The following is a 26,130-nucleotide window of genomic DNA, read 5'->3' as shown; positions in this document are numbered from 1 at the left end:
AAATGTGTTTTTATTTATTTATTTATAATAATAAATATCTTCTGATGCTATATATAATTTTTTTAAAGATAATTTAAATTTAGCATTTAATATCTGTTCTTGAATGAAATTTCCTCGGAATATTTTATTTAAACTAAGTAATGAATCACAAAACTTTAATTTTCTTAGGTTTAATTTTTATCTTAAGGAGAAAGTGTAATAATATTAATAATTATGGTGGGTATTGCAAATTAAAGGATGGCCATTAAAAAAATTTCCCAACAGTGTATTATTTTCCATATTTAATTAATTTAAACAAGTCTTCTTTATGTATTATTCAGTTCTTTTAACATTTTAGTAGTGAACTTTGGATGAAGTTGATTTTTTTTAAGCAAAGAAAAAAAAATTTTTTAAGAAAAGCAGTTTTTTATTAAAGTGAAGTTTAAAGATGTGGTATATGAACTGAATTTTAATAATAAGATTGATTAGTTTATATGTAAATAAGATTAATTAATTTTATTATTAGTTCTTTAGTTTCTATGGAAGAATGTAAAATTCTACATTTCTTTTGATCCTATGTGTAATTTTGATAAGAAAGTAGTATAGTTGTTGACATTTAGGATAGAATTATCAATTTCCTATAAGAGATGACCCCAATCAAGCAGTTTGATTTAGAACATATATCTTTATTCTCATCTTTTAGGGGGAAATAATGCATTATATGCTAAACAGTATCCAGACACAGTGTGTAGTATAGAAATATAAAATAAATTGCATTTTTGATCTAACATCCATATTTTAAATTTCCATGATGAATTTGAATGTATTCTAGCTCTGAATTTCCACGTGTATTAACCACTTGAATTTCCATGGTTCTGAAATGATACAGATTTTGACATGTTACATGCGAATTCTTTTTATAGATTACTAATAACATGCTAAGTCTGTGTTATAGAGAAAATTTGAAAAAGACCAGTTACATAATTTCAAAATTACTATGAAAAACATTGAAGTAAATCATTGAAGCATAATAAACATTAATATAAATTTGCATATAACTTTTTAGTGCTTTGATAATTATACATTTGTGTTTCTAAGTTTTGCTTTATTGTATTCTTGTGCTTTATTATAGGGTGAACAGTACAGTTACAAAGAAGCTTTAGTTCTGCTGGATTATAAAGTAGAAGATGTGGCAAATACTCCTAAAGCAGGGAATAGAGATAAAGTATTTATTTTTACAAATTACTTTTTGTACGTCTTAAAATTAGTACATGTTGAATACTGATTTTAGGAAATATGGTTATATCTCATTCTAAAGTGAAAAAATACTCAATAAAATATATGGTGCAAATGGTTTAGTGAGAACAGACAACCGCTGGCAAAAATATGGCTCAACATGAAAATATATTTTTGAAAGGGACGGAGATACAGAACTCAACAGGTGAAAAATCTGTGTTTAATGTAGTGAAAGATCATTTTACTAGAAACTGGCCTGCTGCCATAAAGAGTCTTTACTATCCATATTTTTGGAATTGAAAAATAGGTTTTATTGAATTTTGTCAACTTTCTGAGAAAACCTGTAGCTCCCTCAAATGTGCAGAATGGCTTTACATCTGTGAGCCATTGAGTTAATGAGCTGTTCAGTGAGATTTTGAGGGATTCTTCCTTACTCTTCAAAAAAGTCATTTTGCTATTTCAAAGTCTGTTAGTAGAGGTTATGGTTTAGCAGCAACATTCTACCTAATGTGACCCAGCATGTACTGTCGGCTTCAAATTTGAGGACCATGCCAGACACTCTATACAGTCTATTGTTTCTCAAGCATCTGGTTCATAACACATGCAGGATGAGGTTAGTTACTATCATGCATCAGAAGAATTGAAGCATTGGTAGCGGTAATGTAAGGTATGATCAAGGGTCTAAAAATTTCAACCCTATACCTTTGAACAATCAGGCCGATTTCGAATGGCATACAGAACAGTACGTCCACCCAAGCATTTCCTCACTCAAACACCCTCTCCAGCAAACTGTTATCTCTCTTTGACATGCATAGAATTGCATTGGGTGCCATGTTCTCTCCAAATCAGAAGTCGTCAATCATCAGTTTAACTTAACCACACTGTTTAATGTGTTACTGTAGTGGAATCACATTTTGAAGTTGAATATTTTTTAAGTAATATCTTCATACTGGGAGGAATTTTTTTTTTTTTTTTTTTAATTCTCTATAATTTCTTGTTCCGTTACAAAGTTCCATTGTCAAGTCATGTAATGGCAATGTCCAGAATTTTCACTAAATTGTCGATCAAAATTAAGCACCCTCAACAATTTCTCTATCTCTTTCTTCAGTATTATGTGACATTTTCTGGATTTAGAATCATACTATTTTTTTCGCTATCCATTAGTTGATATGGGCATTGTCATTGCAATGAAAAAATTCTGTTATATCATCTTCATTTATTACCACTTCTCCACATTCCATTAACTGAAAATTTTCGCTTTTAGTTTGCTGCATCTGAAAATCTTCAAATTTGCAGTTATTATCATAAAGCTTGGCTGGCTCTTGCTATTCAGTATTGGTGATGTATCATGAGATTGGCAACTAAAGGCATGTTGTTACACTAAATTTTGCTTCCATCTTATGCTAAGAAAGTTAAGCCTGATTATATTAGTCTAGTTATTTATTATACTCATGCCTATTTCCCACACATGCTAATGCTTATCTGAGTCCCAAGTGAATAAAATTTGATGAATACCAAAGGCTTATCCAGGCTCTTTGCTAACATTTTTCAGCTCAGTGCAGTCTCTGCTGGACCTAAATTCTGCTACCAGTGCCACTCTAAGTTCTATAGATTTTGCCATCCTTTAATTTTGTTCAGTATTTCTGAAATTCTAAAAATTTCGTGCGAGATGGAAGTAATCCGTGTTGAGCAGCTTGCTTACATCAAAATAGTCGTTCTCCAAGGGAGAAATGCGATGGAATGTCACAGTGAATTAGTAGAAGCCCTTGGGAATAATGCCGTACCATATCGTACAGTAGCACGGTGGGTAGGAAAGTTTCAGCAAGAACGTTTGTCAACCAGTGATGAGCAACATTCAGGACGACCGGTGAGTGTGCGGACCGACTTGGCATGTGCCGTCATCGAGCAGCTCATGGATGAAGACTGACGATGGACATTACTGGAGTTAGAGAAGGCAAGTGGCATCGAGAAACGCACTGTCCACAGGATATTGCATAATGAGCTAGCGTCAGAATCCTTCCCCAGTCAAATTGATGGTGATTGTCGCATATCACGTCAAGGGTGTCATTGTTCGCCATTTTGTTCCTCATGGCAGAACAGTGACCGCACAGTGGACTTCCTGGTGCGACAGGTAAGACGTGGCATTCGGGATAAACATCCGGTTCTTGTGGACAGTGCAATAATTCTGCACGACAATGCAAGACCACATAATGCAGAGTGTGTACGCCAGCTACTCCGACGTTGGGGATGGGAAGAATTGGAGCACCTACTGTACTCTCTTGACCTTTTGTCCTGTGACTTTGATCTCATTCCCAAGATTAAGGAACCAATATGTGGTAGGCAGTTTGCAACACGAGAGGACATTCATCGCTAATGCTGTGCGCCAACAGATGACTCCATTCACATATTGTGCTGCAAATGCTGAGGCTGATGGTATTCAACGCCTCCCACATCGTTGGCAGCATCTGGTGACAGTAGCATTGAAAGTCTTTAGGCCCAGGTTTGTCATGTCATTTTGCACGGCGAAGGCTATATTGCCCTGTACACTACCATAATAAATTTGTGTGTTACGATATTTCAGTGCTATTTATTGTCCACACATGTAGTTAAGACCTTGTCCTTTCGTCTGTATATGTCACATTTTCCAACCGGACTGGTATCTTCAAGAAAAAAAATAGTTGCCATGACTTTTGCCCCAACCTACGTATATATCATACATATATATGTATATATATATATAACAAATATTCTATTCTTATAAAGCTAATATAAATTTAAAATATAATTTAGAAGTTTTAATTGCAAAAATAAAATTAATTATTGCTGCGAACTAATGTACAGTATCATTTAAATTCTGACAGCGTATGTAAATTAAGTGCATGTATATAAAACAATGAAAAAATATATATTTCAAAAAATTAATCTAAAAGAACTTTTAAGTAATATTTAAGACCAAATTAAATTGCATAAGTGAATACTAGTATTTTATTTGTGTGAATCATTAAAATTTATTTTTTATTATTTTATTAGAAATATTTGTCTATGATCATGCAAGCAGAATACAGTGCAGTCATCATGAAATGAATATTTTTAAAGTAATTTGTTGTTAAAGTATTATAAAATGGCTAAGTGATTGAATTGTGATTAAGTGCAACATATGTATATGTTACTACTATGTTATTTTCAGTGGAGCTTCTATTGGTTACTTGCTCACAAACAGAACAAAACTGCTCTCACCATGTATGCAAAAACTGAAGAAATGAAACGAAAGTGGATTGAGGCTATTGAAAAAGCACTGTATGTGTACAATTTTTAATACATTATTGAGGTGCATGACTAGATAATTAAGAATAAGTTATGATCATGTAACATGTATTGTTTAACCTGTATGTTTTTTTTAAATATTTAATGGCCTTTTTTGTAAAATTTACTATTATGTTTTTAATGAAGTTTGATTATGCATAGTTTCTTAGAACATTTTTTATGCATTTGAAGCTTTCTTTTACTTATTGATGCACATAATCTTTTTAAAAAATCTGGTGGAGAATGTAATATAGATGCATATAATATAAATAAGTTTTAAAATGTGCTAATATGATTTCTTTTTAATCTATATGTTATTCAACCCATTTTTTTTTTTTTTTTTTTTTTTTTAAGAATTAGTTTCTGTAGAAGAAATTCAAAGTGAAATTCTGCTTATAGGTTGCTCTTAGTAGTAACAGAGTTGTACTGCTCTCAGTGGTCATAGAAGATGTATTTTTTATTTATATATGTGTACTAAAATTAGCATTTTTATAACAGAGTTCAATATAAATTAAAGACAGATTTTTAGACTTGTTGCCATGAAAGAATAACCTTACAGCTTTTCTTAAAAAGCAGGGATAAATAGATAATTTTTTAATAAGATTACAACTTTAATAATAAATGAAAACATTATTAAGGATTGGCCATTGCTTTTCTTTCATGAAACACTGCTTTATTTATTTAAAAAATTCTAATTATTAAATTGAGTTTTGCTCATGATTCTAGATTTCTGATTTTTTGAAATATCACCATTTTTTCCCCCCATTTAAAGGGACAATGTTATGCCTGCAGCTTTAAGGTCCACAGACCACATATTTCAAATGCATTCTTTTGAGAAGCCAACAACATGTACAGAATGTGAAAAGCTGTTGAGGTAAGATAAAAGTTTTTTTTTTTTCTTTGTGCATTTTTTATAGAGAAGTTCAAGCATCTCTGTAGGAAGAAGCATCGCTGTCTGTTATAAAAGGCATCTCTGTAGGGAAGAAAGCAGTGCTGAATTTTTAATGGATTGTCCTAGATTGATGCTTGGTGAGCTCTTGTCATCAAATTATACCTTTAATATCAATAAGTAGTGTATTCATCACTTAGATTGCTTTCAGCAGAACTATGAAAGAAAGGCATAGTGATGAATGGTATTACTAAGGAGTTATATTTTCTCAAGATAATGCACATCACCATGCTTGCACATGTGGAGTCCAGTTTAAAGCCTACACTGGTATTGTGCAAAATATAAATTCTTTATTCAATATTTTGGAACATGTTGTATGATGATTAAAACTGTTTTAATTCTTATATTTATTTGAAATTATCTTTGTAAATTGTTTTGGAGATAGAAAGAACACTAGCAAGACTAGATGTAAGACTTTAGGTTTAACAAATACAGTGTGTCCATCTGAATAGACATTTTAGTAAAATGTTAATGTCATTGAATTGTAATGTGATATGAGGTAATGAAAGCATTAAATTTTGTTGCAACATAAATTAATGAATATTAAAATTTTGAGATATTTACAAGTTAATAATATTAATGTGTACAGGTTCATAAGAACAACTGGGGTGTTCACTGGAAATACAGCCACCAAGTCATGTAGACGCATTCACAAAATTATAAGTTTGTATGTACTATCTGCATTTATGCATTGCACATTGTTAGAAAAGCATATGAAAGTGTATGCTTGTTGAAAAATCTGTGGTCAATTAACCACTTAACAGTTTCTCCCAAATCAGCAGTCAGAACTATTACAAGTGTTGAATTTATTGATTTATGCTAATTTTTATTTTCATCATAAAAAGCACATTTTCCCTGAAAGTTGGCTTTTTTCGAACAAGTAAGCGAACTGGAAAGAACACTTTACAAAAATAGATGTCAGAGTTTAAAATTATTTATTGTTATTACATTAATTTTCCTTTTAAAATTCAGTTTTTGTATGATAAATTTTAAAACAGGGAAACAAGCATAGTCCAACATCGCAATCAGGACAAAAATATCGCATTTCTTTTCTCTCCCATTTTCCAAAGTCGTTTATTTTCGAGCAACACACAAAACATTGCCTTGTTGGTCTCAATTTTTTATCAGTGGAAGAAATCACTTCCAAAATTATTATTTTTGCCAGTGGAGGAATATTTTTTTGTAATATTTCTTTCCTCTCATTTTTGTGATTGGGTAATCAGTGAGATGCTGATCCATTCTATCTACACCTCCCATGGTATTATTGTACTCCATTACCACCTTCGGTTTCTGTCTGATCTCATCCTTATAAGACAGCACGTAAATCATCACACGGTTGTGTACAGTAGATAACAGAGATACAACTTTTTTATCCATCCATTTGATGATGCAGACTTTCCCTCTTTGATTACAGATTTCACCTTTTTTTAGTTTTTTTTGACTGAAATTCTTTTGGAACGTCTTTTCAGTTAAGTTTGAGTGTTCCATACATATTCGTTTGATTTTTGAGAAAAATATCTGCAAGCTCTGGTGATGTATAATAATTATCTGTTATTAGGCAATACCCTTTATTCAATAGGGGCTGCATATAAGTCATCACTACTTGAGAGGACTTGCAGAAATGCTGGTAATCATCATCGAAAAGAGTATCGTTTCCAGTGTATATAATAAATTGATATACATAACCGGACTTCGATTCACATAAAACAAAACTCTTTATACTTAATCGTGACCTCTTTAGAGGTATATACTGTTTCCAGTGTAATCTTCCCTTGAACAGCATCAAGTTTTCATTTACTGTCACATCTCTCTCATGTGTAATAACTTCTTGATAACAAGAATTCAGATGCTTGATTACCGGCCACAGTTTCTGCAATTTTGGACACTCATGCATTTTAGCGTCAAATTTTGCATCATCAGAAAAAATGTAAGTACTGATGAATAAGATGAAAGCATCGATAAGACATGAACAACATTCATTCAAAACTGGGAAGTGGCTAAAAGAAAGGATTGTTAAAGTGAGCTATAGGTTAACTATGAGTTATCTCATGAGCCACATACTTCTCGTGAACCTCTAGTTGATTGCCATTAGCATAAAACTTAATTAAAGTTAAAAAATCCTGGCAAAAATTACAAGTGCTTAGATGAGAAATTTCCTGTTTAGCTTTGGTTAGAAAATTAAGCCGCATTTGCTTGTGTGTTTCTGCATAATTAGTACTTAGTTTCTTTTAAAAAAGAGTGAGTGCTTTTTTTCCTTTTCAGCAACAACTTTGTTTCCCATCTGTAAAATAATTTTTTTTTCACCCTCTGAACTCTGATTGAGATGCTACTATTAATTTTGTCCAATAAATTAAAAAATATATATATACTTTGGATCTTGTGAACAAATAATTCACTATATTTCTTACAGTTTTCATCATGGCATCTAATTCAGGCATAAAGACACATGCAGCAAAGTTTTCTTGGTGAATGATACAGTGAAATAGTAACAAAATTATTAATTTATATTACTTTAATTAAGGAAGTAAATCTTTTTTCCGATCTTGTATCCATCTATTTGTTGACTTATAAAATCTAATTTGTTTATATCAATATAATTCTTTTCAAGAAATGTGCCAGTAGCATGAAGAAAACATTTGCCTCTCGTTTGATTCTTCATAGGAAGAAATGCAAAAATAATTTTGTGAATTAAATTATGTTCATTACAATATCTAATGAAAACAAAATACAATACAAAGTCTGTAATCCGGACTTGTTGGGACATCAGGGATTCCGGATTAGGGGTTTTTCCAGATTATATATCATCAATAAGATGGCATGCAGAAATTATACAATTAAAAGTATGAAACCCTAATTTATGAAATAAAGAGCAATTATGATCTAAAGGGTATCAAATTTTACAAAAAAAAGCTTAATATTTATTTGTTTACTTTATTAAGCATTTCTTTCAATGTGTGCATTCTTTACGTGCATGCATAAAGCATAAAAAAGATCTGTGGTCTTTGAGGTCCGGATTATAGATCATTCTAGATAATGGACATCCGAATTACGGACTTTGTACTGTACTGTGATATTGCTGAAATATTAGTGCTAGAATCAAAGACTAGCGAAGCTAAATATATCCACTTTTTAAAATCTTCTGTGATGTGATCAGAAATGTGTTTTGCTATATATTCAGTGGGCTTGAAGCAAATAGAATCCAAAAATAGTGTTTTTAATTTATGCAATTATTTGATTTTTATTTCTAAACTTATCAAATATTTGCATTGATGAACCATTCTTCCACAGTTTCTGCATCCATAAATGATTTTATATTTTTGCCATGTAAGTAACAGACTTCATATGATGCTTTTATTATTGCTGTATCTTATACAATTGCCATTATATTTTGTTATTGTTGCAGAGATTTTTTGAAGAAAATTAATTTTTCTATTCTTAAAAGATCTGCAAGGAAAGTATCATTAAAATATTTGCATTTCATAATATAATGATGAACAATTTTATATTTTTTTACTATCACATTTCCATGGCAAAGCAAACAAGTTTATATGTTGATTTTGCACTAAATGTTCCTCTTCCTGATTATTTTGAAATCATCTATTTTCGTCAGCTATTTTTTGTTTGCTTTTTAAAAACATTCCTGCCATTATGGATAGTAAAATGCAAGATAAGTTCTGATTATTCATGCATACTCATATATCCATGATCATGCATTTGATAATTTTGGTATTTTAATATTTGTATCCGTGGTATCAGACTATAGGAAGAGTAGGAATGCTGAGAATTTATTGAGTATTTTTCCAAATAAGGTCTAATTAGCATTTATATTTCCATCCCTGAATTTTAAGATACTATACAAAGTAATTTTTGTGGATAGTCAGTGTATCCAGTTGATCCTTATTGGTTTGCGAATACCCTATAAAGCAATTTAATTAATTGCACCAATTCCCTTGTAAAACAGTAAATGTAACTATGCTTGTTAAAAGAATAATATAAAAAAACCATTTGAAATTTTGCTGGAGATAATTCTATATAGTTTTTTGAGATTTATATTGAATATTAAGTATTCATTACATTACTTATAAATATTATTTTTTTCAGGGGTTTATTTTATCAAGGTTATTTATGTTCAGGTAAGATTTTATGTAAATTCTTTTATCTGTATTAGAAAAAACTACACGAGTTGAGAAATCTTGTAGAGCAGTTTATGTTCAGTATTGTTACGATTTTTGTACATACATGGATAATTTTAGTGAAATTATGTGTGAAATTGTTATATACGTATTGTTGTGTGTGTACGGGTTCATTATGAATTGAATGCAGAAGTCTGAAGAAAAGTGAATAAAATTTATTATTATCGCAACAAATAAAACAAAATGCTTAAGGTTCCTCAGATATTTGTCAATATCCCAAAATCATACAGTAGTTATCTTTTAAACTACTAAGTGAACTTGATTCAGAACAGAGAAATGTATAGAAAGATAATTCGATTTCACTGTAATTTGTATCGCAAAAAGTCGCTAAACTTGGCAACCATTTGGGTCCAGTCCCTGTATCACTATAATATGTATTGTAATTCAACAAATGTAATTGATCACTATATTATCCGTAACCATAATTTGACCCTCATATTGCCTTCCAGTAATTTTGAGAAGCAAAAACTACTAGAAATATCTTAGCAGCTGGTGAGAAGTATATATGGCCTGAGATAACATCTGCTCTTAGTAGTTGTTGTTGTGAGTTGTTTGTTCAGAGTGACTTCGAAGTATTGAAAGCTTCACTTCTTTTGAAGGATGTGCTTTGCTTGCATTTCATTTAATATTCTTAGTAGTTTGAAGTGTAACTGCTGACTGTACTTGAATTGAATTATTCTATTTCCTGTCGATAACTATATATCACAATAAAATAACACCACACAGATTACAGAAAATAACACACTCTAATTTTCAATACATTTATTTCCCATAGGGACACTCTGGTGCTAGGTTTCTTTCTTACAGCATAACATATGCATCACAACTTCGAATGTACCACAAAAATCAAGTTTCTCACAGAATATATTTCAGCACCAGTTCTGGTGGCGCATGCACTATTAGCCAAGATTCTGCTCTGTCGGCAAGTATTTCTCAGCTAATACCAAACACTCCCGACATTTAATTAACAATTTCAAAATTATTATTACAATAAATGTAAATATAAAGGCACTACAATAAATTACTTCACAATAACAAATCACAATATTGAAAAATATGTATTCAAATCATTACAACAAATACCAGTTTATATAAATAGATAAACAATCATTCTACAGGAAGTGTACACATATCTCGAACATTTCGTTTTAACAAATGTTGATTAGGCAATCTTACAGTTACTGCTGTTATTTTGTTATCTCTACCATGAAAAACCTCAGCTATTCTTCCCACTAACCATTTAGTTGAAGGCAAATTTTCATCTTTTATTAATACAAGAGTTCTCAACTGAATGTCTTCCTTTAAAAATTTCCACTTGTGACGTTCTTGTAAATTATTAAGATAATCACGTTTCCATAATTTCCAAATTTTTTGTGTATACTTAGTGATTCTTTGCCATTTAGAAAGTCGGTTTTTATTTATGTTGGATAAATCTGGCTCAGCAAGAGTTGTGATAGGTCTACCAACCAAAAAGTACTGGTACCTTTAATCCAGCATAACACTATTTTGGCATCAGTCCGATAAAATGTTCTCGAGGATTTCTTTTGATCGAGCAATTTTTTCCCTCCAGAACCTAAATGCACTGCTAGTAATGCACCAAGTAATTCAAGACAAGGTAACGTAATTCTTTTTACAGGTGCAACATGACATTTTGATGTGATGAAACTCGCAGAAATTTCTTCTTGCTTACGCAGTTTTACGTAGACAACAGTACCGTACGCCCTCTGACTGGCATCTGAAAAGCAATGGATCTCTATGGAATCGGCTTCAAGTATCAGAATAAATCTTGGAATTGCAATTTTACTTAGATGATGACACTCACAGCACCACTTTTCCCACTCTTGACAGATATCTGTATGTAGTTCATCATCCCATGTCAATTTTTGAACCCAAAGTTCTTGTAGCAAGAATTTAAGTCTAACAGTAAATGGAGTTATTAACCCAGAGGGATCAAAAATCTTCCCTGCAGTTTTCAAGATTAATCGTTTCATATTACGCTTATTCTTAAGAAATTCCATCAAACTGTCTGTGTCTATACTCAGACTGACTTCATTAGTATCCTAAAGCATTCCCAAGATCTTAAGTGTCTCGTCTGAGTCATTGATTTTATGTGGATGGATTTCGAACTCTTCTTCCCATTTTCTCAGCAGCTCAGGATCATTGGGTACCCATTTACGCAAGTTCATATTTGCTTCATTCATAATTTGTTTCGCTTTACGCGATAACCTTAGAGCCTCATCTAGACTGTCCTGTCCAGTAATAAAATCGTCAACATAAACACAAGAATTCAATATTTCAAATACATCTGGCTGCTCATCTCGATATTTTCTAATGTGTTCTTTAATTGCTGCAGCCAACAAAAATGGACTTGACTTAATCTCAAAATTTACGCGCTTGAATCTATATGTCGTTAGTTTTAGATCATTTAATTGTGTGTTTTCCACAAACAGGAATCGCACTGTGTCTTGAACCTTTTCTGCCAAAGCAATCTGCAAAAATGCTTTTTCTACATCCGCTGAAATTGCAACTTTATTTAATCGGAAATTAATTAGCAGATGGAAGATGTTAGGATTCAAATTTGCCCCTGTCCATAGACAATCGTTCAGTGATAACTGCCCGAAGTCATGTGAGCTGCCATCAAACACTATTCTAGTCTTCGTTGAAGCACTGGTTTTTCTAAATACCGGTTGGTGTGGTAGGTAAAAGACAGGTTTACCGATAGGTATATTTTCATCTGACACTTTCTCAATAATACCTTGCTTGAGATAATCATCTAATATTTCACTATATGTTGAAAACAGTGTTTTGTCATAATTCATTTGCTTTGCAAGAGTTTTTAATCTATTTTCCGCTACTTGATAATTATCAGCTAATTCACTCCAGTTCCTTTTCCAAGGTAAAGTAACCTCGTAGCGACCAGCTCTAAAACAAGCTGTCTTATTAAATATTTCCAATGCTTTGTCTTCCTCATGATAATAAGGATCATCTTTAATTCCTAATGATTCTAGTTCGAAAAACATTTTCATTTCACTCTCTGAATTATCATTTATTAACCCACAATACGATAAATTAATTCTCTGTGAATCATTTATATTTCCACTAATTATATATCAGAACACGCCATTTTGTAATATCAAGCCTGTGTGAGGAACATAGATTTTACCAGCTCATAACATATCATAAAAAACTTCCACGCCGAGCAACAGGTTTACTTTCTCTGGTTTATAAAATTCCGGATCTGCTAAATTTACCTCCTCAGGAATCACAAGGTTACTAACATCGATAAACTTTGCGGGAGTTAAACCTGCTATTTTTGGAATTACCAAAACCTCTAATTTCCTTTTATATGTTTGTTCCTGATTACAGATAAGGGCAACTGCTTTTCTTTTTATCGTAGTTGAAATAACAGATATACTGCAAACCGAAATATATGTCTTTTCCTTTTTTAAATTAAGTATATCTGCTAATTCAGTGGTACAAAAACAAGAAACACATTCACTATCACATAATGCTTTCACCTTAATTAAAGTTCCATCATTAATCTCAGTGAATACAAAGGCAGTAGACAAAATCACGTTTTTCCCACTGTTAGTACCCGTAGTGGCTGTAAAGGTTTCGTTTTGAGTTTTAGCTTGAAATGCAGGTGCATGTACATTTAACGCATTGCTGTTTTGATTATCCAACTCCTGATCTGAAGTGTGTGCTCTTTCTACTCTGGTACCAATGGAATTATTTTCGTTTTGATAACATAAGAGAAAGCTATGTTTTTTCTTACACTTCTTGCACAAGTAATTAGAATGGCAGTTTCTCACACTGTGCAAATTAAAACAAAAACATAAATTCTTTTTTTTTTTTCACAAATTCTACCCTTTCTTTTACACTTAATTTCTGAAATTTAGAACAATTAAAAAGCTTGTGATTGCTCAAATTACATAATCTACACGAATTCTGTATATGTTTTTCATTTGCATTAGAAACGACGGCGGTAACTCTATGTGTAACGTTTTTTGTATTAGTCACTCTCTTTGAAGTGTTGAGAGTTCTTGCATGATCTTTAAGAAATTCTATAAGATCTGTTAAATTAGGCAAATTCTCTTTCTCTAATTTTCTTTCCCACCATATTTTAGTGTTAGGATCTAATTTTTGCCCTAAAATGTATACAAATACATTGGAAGAAAACTCTTCAACACTCTGATTTAAAACTTCTAATGATCTCATGCATTCATTTGTAATGTCAATTAAGTTTAATATTGCTGACGCAGACTCATTTTGCATAGGATGCATACTCATAAATCGTTTCAGATGAGCATACACTTGTTGGCAGTGATTAGAGAGCCTTTTTTCTAGTAATGAAAAGGCTAATTTATAATTAGAGTCAACTATGGATATTGACTGCGTAATACGATAAGCATCTCCTCTTAGCACAGATTTTAGTTACTGTAATTTGACTGCATCTGTTAAATTAGGATTTGAATCAACACTGGCTAAAAAGATATCTTTAAATGAAAGCCACTCATGTAAGTTACCTGAAAACGTTGGCAAACTAATTTTGGGTAATTTAAATGAAAGCCACTCATGTAAGTTACCTGAAAACATTGGCAAACTAATTTTGGGTAATTTAACTTTGTTTCCAGTATTCGTGCAAACTGAAGGCTCCAAATCTAATTTCTTTGGAAAGTTTAACTAATTTACGATTTAATTCGACTTCTACATCTAAGAGAATATCGTTAATCTCTTCTTTCTCTTTTACATAAATATCAATACTTTCCCGAACATAACCCGAACAAAGAATCGAAATTTGAATTTATCTCCATCTCAAGCACTTTAAATTTATTCTTCAGTACTTCCAAGTCACTTCTTTGGACATTTTTATCTGTAACTTTTTGTTTTAACTTTGTTAACTGTGATTTTAATGTACGTTTTTTCACTAATATCTCCTTTACTGACATTTTAATTAGCAAAATCAATAAACAAATAAAGAGCTTCAAAAAAGGGGGAGGATACTTACCCTTTTGTTTCTACAAAACTTCAATCTGAAAGTATCCTATGTAATTCTTCATTTCACAAAACGGAAAGTAACATCACAGTCTCGTAAACTTCATTAGCTGTTCCGGCTCTGACCGACCAAAAACTTGAATTATTCTATTTCCTGTCGATAGCTATATATCACGATAAAATAACACCACACAGATTACAGAAAATAACACACTCTAATTTTCAATATATTTATTTTCCATAGCGACACTCTGGCACCCGGTTTCTTTCTTACAGCGTAACATATGCATCGCAACTTTGAATGTACCCTAAAAATCAAGTTTCTCACAGAATATATTTCAGTGGCAGTTCTGATGACGCAAGCGCTATTTGCCAAGATTCTGCTCTGTCGCCAAATATTTCTCAGCTAATACAAAACAGTACTTGATAAATTTATCAACCTGTCATTGGACCAGTGTGCATTCATTCTGTTATGAACCTGTATGCGGCAACAGTATTCTGTATGGTACTGGAATCTGGAGTTTTCATAAATAAGGAGAACCTAGGTTGTTAACAATTGACAGATAAAATATGAAGTCGGACTGAGCTTTAAAGAATTAACTATCTATATAAACTAATTTTTTGTAGTATTTTATGAAACGTCTAAGATAAAATATTGCTACACAATTTATATTAATCATAACAATTATTTTCTTAATTATTAATTGTCTTTTCAATTACTTCTGACTGGTATTTCAGAATAATTTAATTGATGAGAAAAAAAGTTAGAGTGCTAAATTATAGGAAAGATCTTCATAAATTAGTGGAACACTGAAAAGTGGCTACAATTAAATAATAATGACTGTGAACAAAATATTTCTGTTCTTCAGTATATAAATACAAGATGCTTTTCAGTGATTGCATTTTCATTGAACAAATATATCAAAATTGCTTGAGCTTGGACCTAAATATATGGTCCCTATATAATTAAGTTCTAAAGTGGGATATTCAAAGCCCTTGGAATAGTTATCTCCCATAGGTTACAATGTTATGCTTTTTATAATGTATATAATTTGTGCACACTCTCCTTTTTTTTTCTGTCAGAATTATGTTCAGTTCATTAAGTCCTTACCCAACCTTTGTTTTCATAACTGTTGCTTATAGACCAATACTTAAAGTTACAAAAATGTTTCAAGTGCCACAAAAATTCACGTTTTGTCATTTTTTGATTTAAAAATTCAATCTTATAAAAATATGAAATGTAACTTTTCATGGAATCTTCTGATCTCTATACTTATAATTAAGAAAATTATATACTCGTTGTAAAATAAATAAATAAATATAAATAAATAAAGTACAAAAAACTTGATTTCTCTACCACCAAAATTGAGCACTATATTACATTATATGGTTGCTGAACATATTTAGGGGCCTTACACAAAGGTATTTACAGTATTACATATTTAAGTGAAATGTGTGCATTAGTTTGTAACTAAAAATAAATTATCGGTTTAAAAAAAGATTAATATTAATCAATTAAGTTATGGGTATTTTTGTGCAGATTGTTATGAAAAATACCGAGCAAGTACTAAAATTTGTTTTTAAAAAAGATGCCATATTTACCGAATCATAAAATTTGTGCTGTTAAAAAAAATGCAGGCTTCAATGTTGGCACAAAGCTAACTCATAACATTATCTACATGAATTACAAATTTAAAATATTTTCACCTTTATGAATGTTTGTATGATTATTAGGTAAGTAATAATACTTCATGAGAACAATTAATAATATTTAAATACTTATAAATTACTTCAGTGAAATTTTTTTTTTTTTTTGGGGGGGGGCATTCCACTTGTAATGAAATTAAAAAGTAAAGAATGTTGCACATTAGGAAATCGCAAAAGAAGGTCATGCGAATCACATTCAAAGGAAAAAAATCAACCTTGAATTATTCTAATCATTCAGGGTTGCCACGCTACCTGGAAAACCGGAAAAAGTCAGGGAGTTCGAAAATTGACCAAAAAATTCAGTGAAAAGTCAGAGAATTTAAATATAAATAATTAATAAGAATCAAAATCTGGAAATTTCATACAGTGATCCCTAAAAAAAGTGAGTTTTGCGGCGACGTTTGAAGCGATCACTTTCTTGGCGAATTATTTATCATGTGAGCGTTATTTGGCCAGCTGGCATAGATCCAGTTTTCGCAGCTCTAATTAGATTGTCTTTTAGAAAGGCAAAGCAAGTTTCCAGCAAATTTCGCTACCAGTAGTCTCGAGTATCGAAAGACGCGCATGTGCAGTGCATGTTGAACTAAAGAAAATACATATTCTCGTATGAAACCAAATTGGTGTAATCCCAGTATATGTTACCATGGAGGTTAGAATAGCCTTCATGTATTCTATTCTAACCTCCAATTACGGTACACACGGGATTTGGCGACGGTTTTCAAAATAGTGCCAGGGCCATAGCAGGATAATAGGATTTTACTGCAAAATCTTTTAAACCTTTTCTTTTTAATAAATGCTTTATTTGTCATTTTGTAGTAAAATAATAAAAAAAAGTAATCGGTCACCTAGGCTAACCATTTAATATATTTGCCAAAATATTGTTGATTATTCTAATTCAATTTGTAAGTAATTATCTTTGTTTTGATTAATAGTAATTATCTTCCCTTTTAAGTTTACTTATTATTAGTAAAGATTGAAACTAATTCTAGCAGTATGGCGACATGCCATCACAAAATTTAATGCACATAATTTTTGCTTATGTATGCTGCTAAATAAATATAAAACACATGAATTTATTAAAAAATATCAAATAAATAGATTTATTACTTTCCGTTACCTGAAAAAAAGACATTTTTAATCCAGATTGGGCAGATTCTAATCTCAATCTTCAGTGGAGAAAACAACTCCTATTATAGTAAATCAAGATTATTATTATAGTATATCAAGATTACTATATTATATCAAGATTAGCTATAATTGTAATATTCAGATCTATTTTAGAGGCTGGTTTTTAGGAATTTTAACTTTGGAATATATGTAATACCTCTAATATTAAACAGTTCATAAGTGTAAAGTATATCTTTACAGTTTGTGGAGTAGCTGTCCACAAAGATTGCATTGAAGACGTAAGATCTTGTGGAGCACCCCGCCTACCACCAAGACCTCCATCAGCTACTATTGTGCCTGAAATTCTCAGGAGAAATTTGTCTTCAGCTGGTGGAAAGCCATATATGTGTATGCATATTTTAACTGGCTTTTTGGTATAAGTTTGGTGTATAATCGAAGCGTTTTAGATTATCTCTGCTGTATTAAAAACATTTACAGTGAAGTTTTTCTATTTTTTAACCATCATGTTTTTCTTTCAAATCGTTTATCATTCATGTGGTCTGGCAATTGTTGTCATTCCAAGAGACATATGCTTTTTTTTTTAATTTAACTCTCACATGGTTTGTCAAATAGTTAGTTTTTAAGAATTTTGCATTCAACATGACATGAGTAGTTGCTTATCAAACTCAGCTAATGCTTTTTAATAATTTATATTTAATTTTTCAATAATAAATTAATTTTTTATATTTAAGTTATAAATTATGTTATTTTATTGCATTTAATTGAAATAAATGTAATTTGCCTAATAATTTTTGAATATTGTCATCATTATTATAATTTATGAAAGATACTGAGTGTGAAAATAATCTGCTAATGTGACAGATCCTATAAGATTCCTGAGTTAATATCCCTAATCTTATTCTGATTGTTAATGAACAAAAAATTATATTTAATGAGTGATTTATGTTTTGTGCATTGTTGGACAAATGTGCAATGAAAACATACAGCATGTTGAAGCAGGTTTGTGGTGATAACACTCTCTTCTGTTTCTGAAGCATTTCCAATAGTTCCAAAGAAAAAATGAATAGGATGTATGATCAGAATTAAGGGAACAGAAGTTTGTAAGTTGTAAGCAGAAATGTAGTAAGACTGCAACAAAAGCCATTCTAAAGATATTGTTCTTTTCTAAAGATATTGACTTATCTCATTTGCCTGACAGTAATATCAGAAAAAGCCCACAAAATTTATTGTTGCAAGAGTGCAAGATTGTGCCTTTCATTGGCAATAGCCTTGAGCACCATGCAGGTGACAATATGACTTTGCTTAGTTCTGCCCCATATTTTGAAGGAAAACACATGTGCGAGGATCTTCCACCTCTCTTCCCCTACCACAACCTTTCTAGAAAACTTATGGCTTGCTTTATATTTAAAGCACCCCCATGCTACACAGACACTATATATTTACAAACATTCATGCTTTCTCTGGGATTCAAACCTGGGCCCTTTGGTATGGCAGTCAGCATCACTAACCATCATTCCGGTTGGGTGGCATTCTAAAGATATTTTTGACATCAAAGATTATTATTCAGTTTGAACTTATGCTAGAGATTATTTAAATAATGGGTAGAATTAAAAGCTGATATGATAATACTTACAGATGTCACTATTAAAAAAACTAACTAAATAAAAATCTGAAACGTTTCAGATTTTAAATTACGTCCAAAGGGGCATTTTTTTAATGTTTTGTGTGTTACCTTTATTTATTAAATATCATGTTCTTTGCACTTAAACCATAAAATTCAGTTCAATAGCTATGTCGCAAAATAATTTTAAAATGAGCCTGTCTTTAGAATTTTCGATACACAGTTCTGCGCACTGGAGATAAAAAGGTTTTTTTCCCCCTGTAGAGTGTTGCTATTGCTCGCTTTGAAATCCTTGAGTTTGTTAATCAAAAATTCTTTAAAGTTTTACAAAATATGAAATTGATAATAAAACAAATTGTAAATTTCAAGTTTGGTCTTCCACATGCCCATATTCATAGGAGGATTATGTCATTCAAAATTCAGTTGCTCTATGTACCATTGTTTTATCACAATGAGAGAAATATACAGGGTGATTATAATTAAAGTTTCAAAACGCTATAAAAAAAAAGAATCACTCATGAAAATGATGTCAAATTTGAAAGGAATGTTATTGAAGAAGACGGAAAGCGTATGGCAGAAGAAAAAATTTAGTTTCAAAAGTTAGCAACAGATGACACTGCAAGCAGAAGAAGACATAAATTAAAATGTTAGTTAAATTTCAGTGTTATAAAGCCACCAGGTACCAGGCTGTTCCTCATTTGACGTTCGCCATGGGTGTTTCACTGCAGGACCGTGCTCTGCTGGTAAAGCTGTATTACAAGAATGATGATTGCGCAAGAGTAGCTCTGCAAAAATTCAGGACACTGAAGGGTATGAAAGAAGGCGTTGGTCCAATGTGTGTCGTAGGTCTAAAGAAAATGATGTAAAAATTCGAAACGACAGGTTCGTTTGATGTGCAATCTGGTAGAGGGAGAAAACGAGTGCATTCGACGGTAGTTGAAGAAGTGGCCATAGCATTACAGGAGGGGTCGGCCGGTGGTGTGCAACCGTGCAGTGCACGAGGAATTGCCCGAACATTGGACAGGCCTACGAGCATGGTGCTGAAAATTGTATGAAACATCTTGCAATGCTATCCGTACAAAACTGGCCATGTGCAGGAGTTGCTTCTGTCTGACCTGACAGTTAGGGAGATGTTTGTGTTAGAATTCCTGGCTCGCATGGAAGTGGATAATGAATGGCCGTGGAAAATTTTGTGGACAGATGAAGCCCATTTCCATCTGACAGGATACGTGAATACCCAGAATTGTCGAATATGGGCAACAGAAAATCCACTGGCAACGCACCCCATACCACTTCATCCTGAAAAGGTCACGGTATGGTGTGGCTTTACGGCATCATTCATCCTACAACCATATTTTTTTTAGCAGACGGGTGCTTCCGGTCCTGTTACCGCAACCGTCACTGGTCAGTGGTATGCGTCTCTTTTGCGCAACCACGTGATTCTAGCTCTGCAACAGCATGGATGTGTGGATGAAATCATTTTTATGCAAGATGGTGCTCCTCTGCACATTGCACATCCCGTGAAGCAGCTGCTGAGGCGCCATTTCGGAAATGCTCAAATTATCAGCCGTCATTTCCCTACAGCCTGGCCATCCCGATCACCTGCTCTTACTCCGTGAGATTTCTGGCTGTGGGGATATCTGAAGGATGTTGTGTTCCGTGCTCCAATTGCAAATTTAGTGGAATTAAAGGCACGCATTTCGCAACACATTCTGAACATCACCCCGGAGACACTGCGATCCGTTGTGGAACATGCTGTTTGTCGCTTTCAACTTGTTGCACACAACGGTGGACACCATATTGAACATGTTTTGCGCCAGTCTCGCAACAGTTCTGAACTTCTTTGATGAATGGTTCTTATGCGGTATGTTGCCGCAAAACTCTTGAAACCGATTTGTCCCTTTCGATGTGATATGTACAGTCATGCAAATAAAATTATTCAACAATTCTAATTTGTCAATGCGTTTTAATGTGTAACTTCCACCTTAGCCGTTGTTTTACGAATCATTTCTCGTTGTGATTCTGCTGCTTACAGCGCCATCTGTTGCTAACTTTTGAAACTAAATTTTTTCTTCTGCCATATGCTTTCTGCCTTCTTCAATAACATTCCTTTCAAATTTCACATCATTTTAATCAGTGGTTCTTTTTTTATAGCATTTTGAAATTTAAACTTTAATTATAATCACCCTATACATACATTTATGCAGATTTTTCATTATTTAATTTCTTCAAATATAATGCAGGACTAACATTTGGTGGCAACAGTTTGAAAAGTGAAACGGACATTTATAGTGATTCAACACAAAATCACAAAACAAAAACAATAGTTCTTCAGGGACATGTTCTTAAAAATTCTTTGTTTTTAAAATTTTTTTTGCTAAAATAGGTGTGTTGTTCTATCCGACTTATAATCACCTAATCTCTTGCTATGTGTCTTCTACCTTGATATAAACATCGCTGATTCTCCAATGCAGAGAATTTTAATAGTATAAAGCTGATTGAACCAAAGAATATTTTCAGAATAGGTTTTGAAATGCTTCAAAGATCTCAAAGGCCCTATGACTTCCAATGGAAATGGTTTTACAAAAGGTTTTTACTTTGAAGGTGGATATATATTTTATAATCTAAGAATTTACAACTTACCCTCTTCCAAATTTTTCAGTTCTTATGGAATGATTTTGTGTTCTATGCTTAAAAGGGGAAACAGAGCTTTATCATTCTTTATTATGTTATTTGACTGGTTATTCTTTATTCTATTGCTTTAGGAGGGATTGTTAAAAAACTGAAATAATATAAATTTATAATATATAAATATATTAATATTTAACGTGGCAAATGTTAGTGCATACCCCCTCCCAAGTGGTAAATGGGGAAGGATGAAAGAGTTTATAACAGAGATGACTTGATAAATTGAACAAATATAAAGTGTGCTAAAACAGCAGAAGTATGAAAAATATTATTTATTCCTAATTATTATTTATAAATTGAGTTATATGTTCAGATTATTTTCTGGCTTAACTTTTGGAAATAAAAAATGCATCTCTTGCTTATGCTTTGAAATTGAAGCCTTTTCTCCCCCTTCTCCAAACTTGCAAATAAGAGTATTGCTAATTCATCATGAGGTTTTTAGCAGATAAATGATTGATGTATATAATACTAGTGGCAAGCAAAAAACAGGAAATTCCCCTACCCCTCAGATCCTTAATTTCTTCATGTTAATTTTGCCTGATAGTAATGCTTGCTATAGGTGAATGTTTAATTATTAGGTAGAAAGCAATTTCATGAATTTTGTGAGTAAATCTGATTTAGACCCAATTTTGGTAACTAACTAAGCATAAAGTTATAATGTCAAAGCTTATTTCTTCACTTTTTTTTTTTTTTTTTTTTTTTTGATTTATTGCACTAAAAGTAAAGTACTGCTTTTATAACTTCTATTATTTTTTAATATATTTGCAGTAGTAAAATAAATATTTGATATTTACTTTCTGTTATAAATTTGTGTGAATATTTGTTTTATGCATATGTGTATAAGTGTACAGTCATTTTTCATTGTTAAAAAATTCATATAGTTTCTACTTTGTAAGTGGGTTGCTCATATAAAGCAAGATATATCACATTTGATAATTTGACTTTATTGCCTAGGCTGATGACATATTATTGAAGTTTTAGATTAGAATACTATTTCTGTATATATAGCTGATGACTGAAATTTTCTTGATTTTTCTGCCTTCTACTGCTCAGATTAATTTATTCTCTAATATTTGTAAGTCTTTAGTGAGAGTTATTTTCAAATGTTTGTCTTTATTGTATCATTCTCAATAAATATTTCTCTTTAGTTTCTGAATTTTTCATATAATTTGGAATAAATAATAATTAAGAACCCAAAATAATACATCATATAAATTCCTGTTTTTTTTTTTTAGTCCAAAGGGATTTGAATCCCAAAGGACTATTAGTTTCGTTTTGGCATTTTGCGTCGGACTCATAAATGTCGGTTCACTTTTCAAACTGTTGCCACAAAATGTTAGAGTCCTGCATTATATTTGAAGAAATTAAATAATGAAAAATCTGCATAAATGTATGTATATTTCTCGTATTGTGATAAAACAACGGTACATAGAGTCATCGAATTTTGAATAACGTAATCCTCCAACGAATATGAGCATGTGGAAGACCAAATTTGAAATTTGAAATTTGTTTTATGATCGATTTCCTATTTTTTAAAACTTTGACGAATTTTTGATTAACAAACTCAAGGATTTCAAAGCGAGCAATGGCAACGTTGTGCAGAAAAAACATTTTTATCTCCAGCACGTGGGTCTCTGTATCGGAAATTCTAAAGATATGCTCGTTTTAAAACTATTTTGCGATATTGCTGTTGCACTGGATCTTATGGCTTAAGTGTGAGGAACATGATATTTAATAAAGAAAGGTAACACACAAAATGTTAAAAAATGCCCCTTTGGACGTAATTTAAAATCTGAAACATTTCAGTTTTTTTTTTTTTTTTTTTGTGGGGAAGACTTATCAGTGCAATGTTTAATCTGCCTTTATAATTTAATAAATGACAATTTTTATAATGTTATTTTAATCAAAAGAATGTTCATAACCCTGAAAAAATAATAGTATTACACTAAAAATCTTTTGCATTGTCTTGTTACCAACATGACGATCTATTTTCAATATATGTGATTTTTTCCCCCTTTAGTTAAAGTGATAGCAAGGTTTCCATATCATGGTCCTCCACCTGATCATCTCTCCTTTGACAGTGATGATGAAATTTATGTAACAAAACAGATTAATAATATGTGTTGGGAAGTAGGTATCATTTTGTAAAAAATGGTTTTCATGTTTAATCCTCAGTATAGTTATAAAAATTTTATTTTTACTAATCTTGTACGTTGCAAAAATATCTAAAGTATTTGAAAACTTTTTTTTTGCAGGGTTATGTTGCTAGAACTGGTAAATCAGGTCGCTTTCCACCTGATCATGTTGAGGTAATAAATATTCAGTTAAAATGTCTGTAGGGAAATGGTTTGTAAATATTTGTGAAATTTTTTTTGCATTTTTATATTTAAAAAATAATGTAATGTTTTGCAGAAGAGGCCACCGTCATATGAAAACCCTTTTACTTCAAGAAATAATGCTGCCATTTGTGCCATTCCTTCCCCAGATTACATTAATACTATGTTAGAGGGTCATGATTGGTAAGTTCTGATATTATATTACTATTTATTTATAGGTAAATGCTTTATGTTTTATTATTCATTGGTAATAGAATGTATAAACATTGAGTGTTTCCGAAGTTTTACCTATTTTTATATTTTTCTAAAAGAACTGTAAATAAATTTTAGGTTTGCTGGTGTTATGGATCGAGACACTGCAACAAAGAAGCTAGAAGAATTGCCAAGTGGAACATTCCTGCTAAGGATTAGTCCAAAGCAGAATGGGTCATACGCCATCAGTATTAAGTATGATATTTTAATGTTTAAATTTAATACGATATAATCTATGTAAATTTGTTTACATGTGCATATTTTCTGAAAACATAATGTACAAAAGAAAAAATGTCTAATACAAGTAATCTAAAGAAACATTTATTTTTGATTCAGCAAGTTTTTTTTTTTGGGGGGGGGGGCTAGCTCAAAAATAATAATTCAAATTTATTTATTTTTACGTAATTTGTATTTTATGTATTACTTATATCTTAGATTTTGTTGAAGTTCTATGCTGCCATTTTATAAATTATTGAATGACTTCTGTAAATTAATATTTTTTTATTCATTTCTACCGTTTTTTAATAATAAGTGGGTTAACTGAAATTTTATGTAAAGTAACAGTTACTTAGTGTTTGATTGTAAAATTATATGTTTATTTTTTATTAAATAATTCATAGCTATCAAAATCAAGTGAAGCATATGCGTGTCTGCTCAGCAGATAATGGTCAACAGTTTTACTTATCTGAAACAAAATACTTCAAATCTATAGTTGTAAGTATTGGAACTTCTCTTGAACTGTTTAATTCATTTCTGAAATTACATGTTTTTCTGTAACTTAAGAAAGCTTGTGCATGTGACATAATCTTTTTTTAATAAAGAGCTTTTTGGAAAATCAGTAAGCTATAATGCATTTAAAAATAGATTATATATCTGTTAATTTTAAGGTATTTGTGCTGCTATTCACCCATAACTTATTGCTGATAAATTTCTCAAACCAACTAGATACCTAATTTTGTGTTGTTCAACTGCATTTTTTTTTTTTTAAACTCCTAAGTTTTGAACATTAGAAATATTGTTAGCAGAGTCTTTAAAAATTTTTGGAGCATTACATTACAGTTACATTTTGTTATGTTTGGTATCAAGCATCGTCCATTTGCTTTAGCAAATGTTGCCATTGTAATAGCATTGCACTGACCTATCTTGGTGATAGATGGCTTTAAAAGATATTTGTGATCATAGGTTTGATAGTTACCAATGTCTTTCCAGTACAGTCAACTAGGTCTTTAGTTTTCATTAATTTTTAATAATTTACCTAAATTTATTGCACTGACTCATACAAGTCATTTTATATGTTGACTGTAAGAGTGAGAATTTACTGGTAATCAAGACTTAGTTCTTCTGTAAGCAACCTGCAGGTAACTAGTGACCAGCTGCTTGGATGTGCACCTGATGTACTTAGGTTTAATTTTATTCTTAAAAGTGTTGTATCTAAATTCACTCTAGTCCCTCAAACTGGTGAGTCTTGGATTAAACTTCAGTGACTACCAACGTGTAGGTTGTTAGCATTTAATAGCCTTAATGATCACTCTTTTGCTTTGTTTTCAATCTGTCTGAACTTACTGCACTACCTCACACCTGTGATCCATTACCTAAAATTTTATTGCTAGTTAAGAAGTTAATTCTCCAGATATGGTAAAAAAATTGTTACAGTTGCTGCCCTTGCTTTCCAAGTAGATATGATGCAGCTTTTTGTAGCCACAGATATTTAAAAAATCTTCGATTGGCAAAATTGATTTGCTA

At 31.5% G+C, this 26,130-nt stretch overlaps 1 protein-coding gene across 6 annotated transcripts in view; it reads left to right on the top strand.

Moving 5' to 3' along the window:
* Positions 1 to 26,130, top strand: part of LOC118189618 (protein vav-like) — a 111,495-nt gene that overhangs the window by 75,255 nt on the left and 10,110 nt on the right. For 5 of the 6 annotated variants that reach the window (XM_035360268.2, XM_035360269.2, XM_035360267.2 and 2 more), the window contains 10 exons: positions 1,112 to 1,204; positions 4,403 to 4,512; positions 5,291 to 5,392; positions 9,569 to 9,600; positions 17,731 to 17,877; positions 23,820 to 23,929; positions 24,055 to 24,108; positions 24,212 to 24,318; positions 24,466 to 24,582; positions 25,008 to 25,101. In XM_035360268.2, coding sequence (XP_035216159.1) covers positions 1,112 to 1,204; positions 4,403 to 4,512; positions 5,291 to 5,392; positions 9,569 to 9,600; positions 17,731 to 17,877; positions 23,820 to 23,929; positions 24,055 to 24,108; positions 24,212 to 24,318; positions 24,466 to 24,582; positions 25,008 to 25,101 — 966 coding nt within the window. The remainder of the gene's footprint in view (positions 1 to 1,111; positions 1,205 to 4,402; positions 4,513 to 5,290; positions 5,393 to 9,568; positions 9,601 to 17,730; positions 17,878 to 23,819; positions 23,930 to 24,054; positions 24,109 to 24,211; positions 24,319 to 24,465; positions 24,583 to 25,007; positions 25,102 to 26,130) is intronic. The other variant, XM_085824263.1, reaches the window with a different exon arrangement.

This window comes from Stegodyphus dumicola, chromosome 9, assembly GCF_044657685.1.
Source record: "Stegodyphus dumicola isolate Sdum_Otavi_A_Nest chromosome 9, ASM4465768v1".
Taxonomy (NCBI): Eukaryota; Metazoa; Arthropoda; class Arachnida; order Araneae; family Eresidae; genus Stegodyphus; species Stegodyphus dumicola.
Note: the sequence above shows the minus strand (reverse complement) of the source record. Positions and strands in the feature narration are given on the sequence as shown.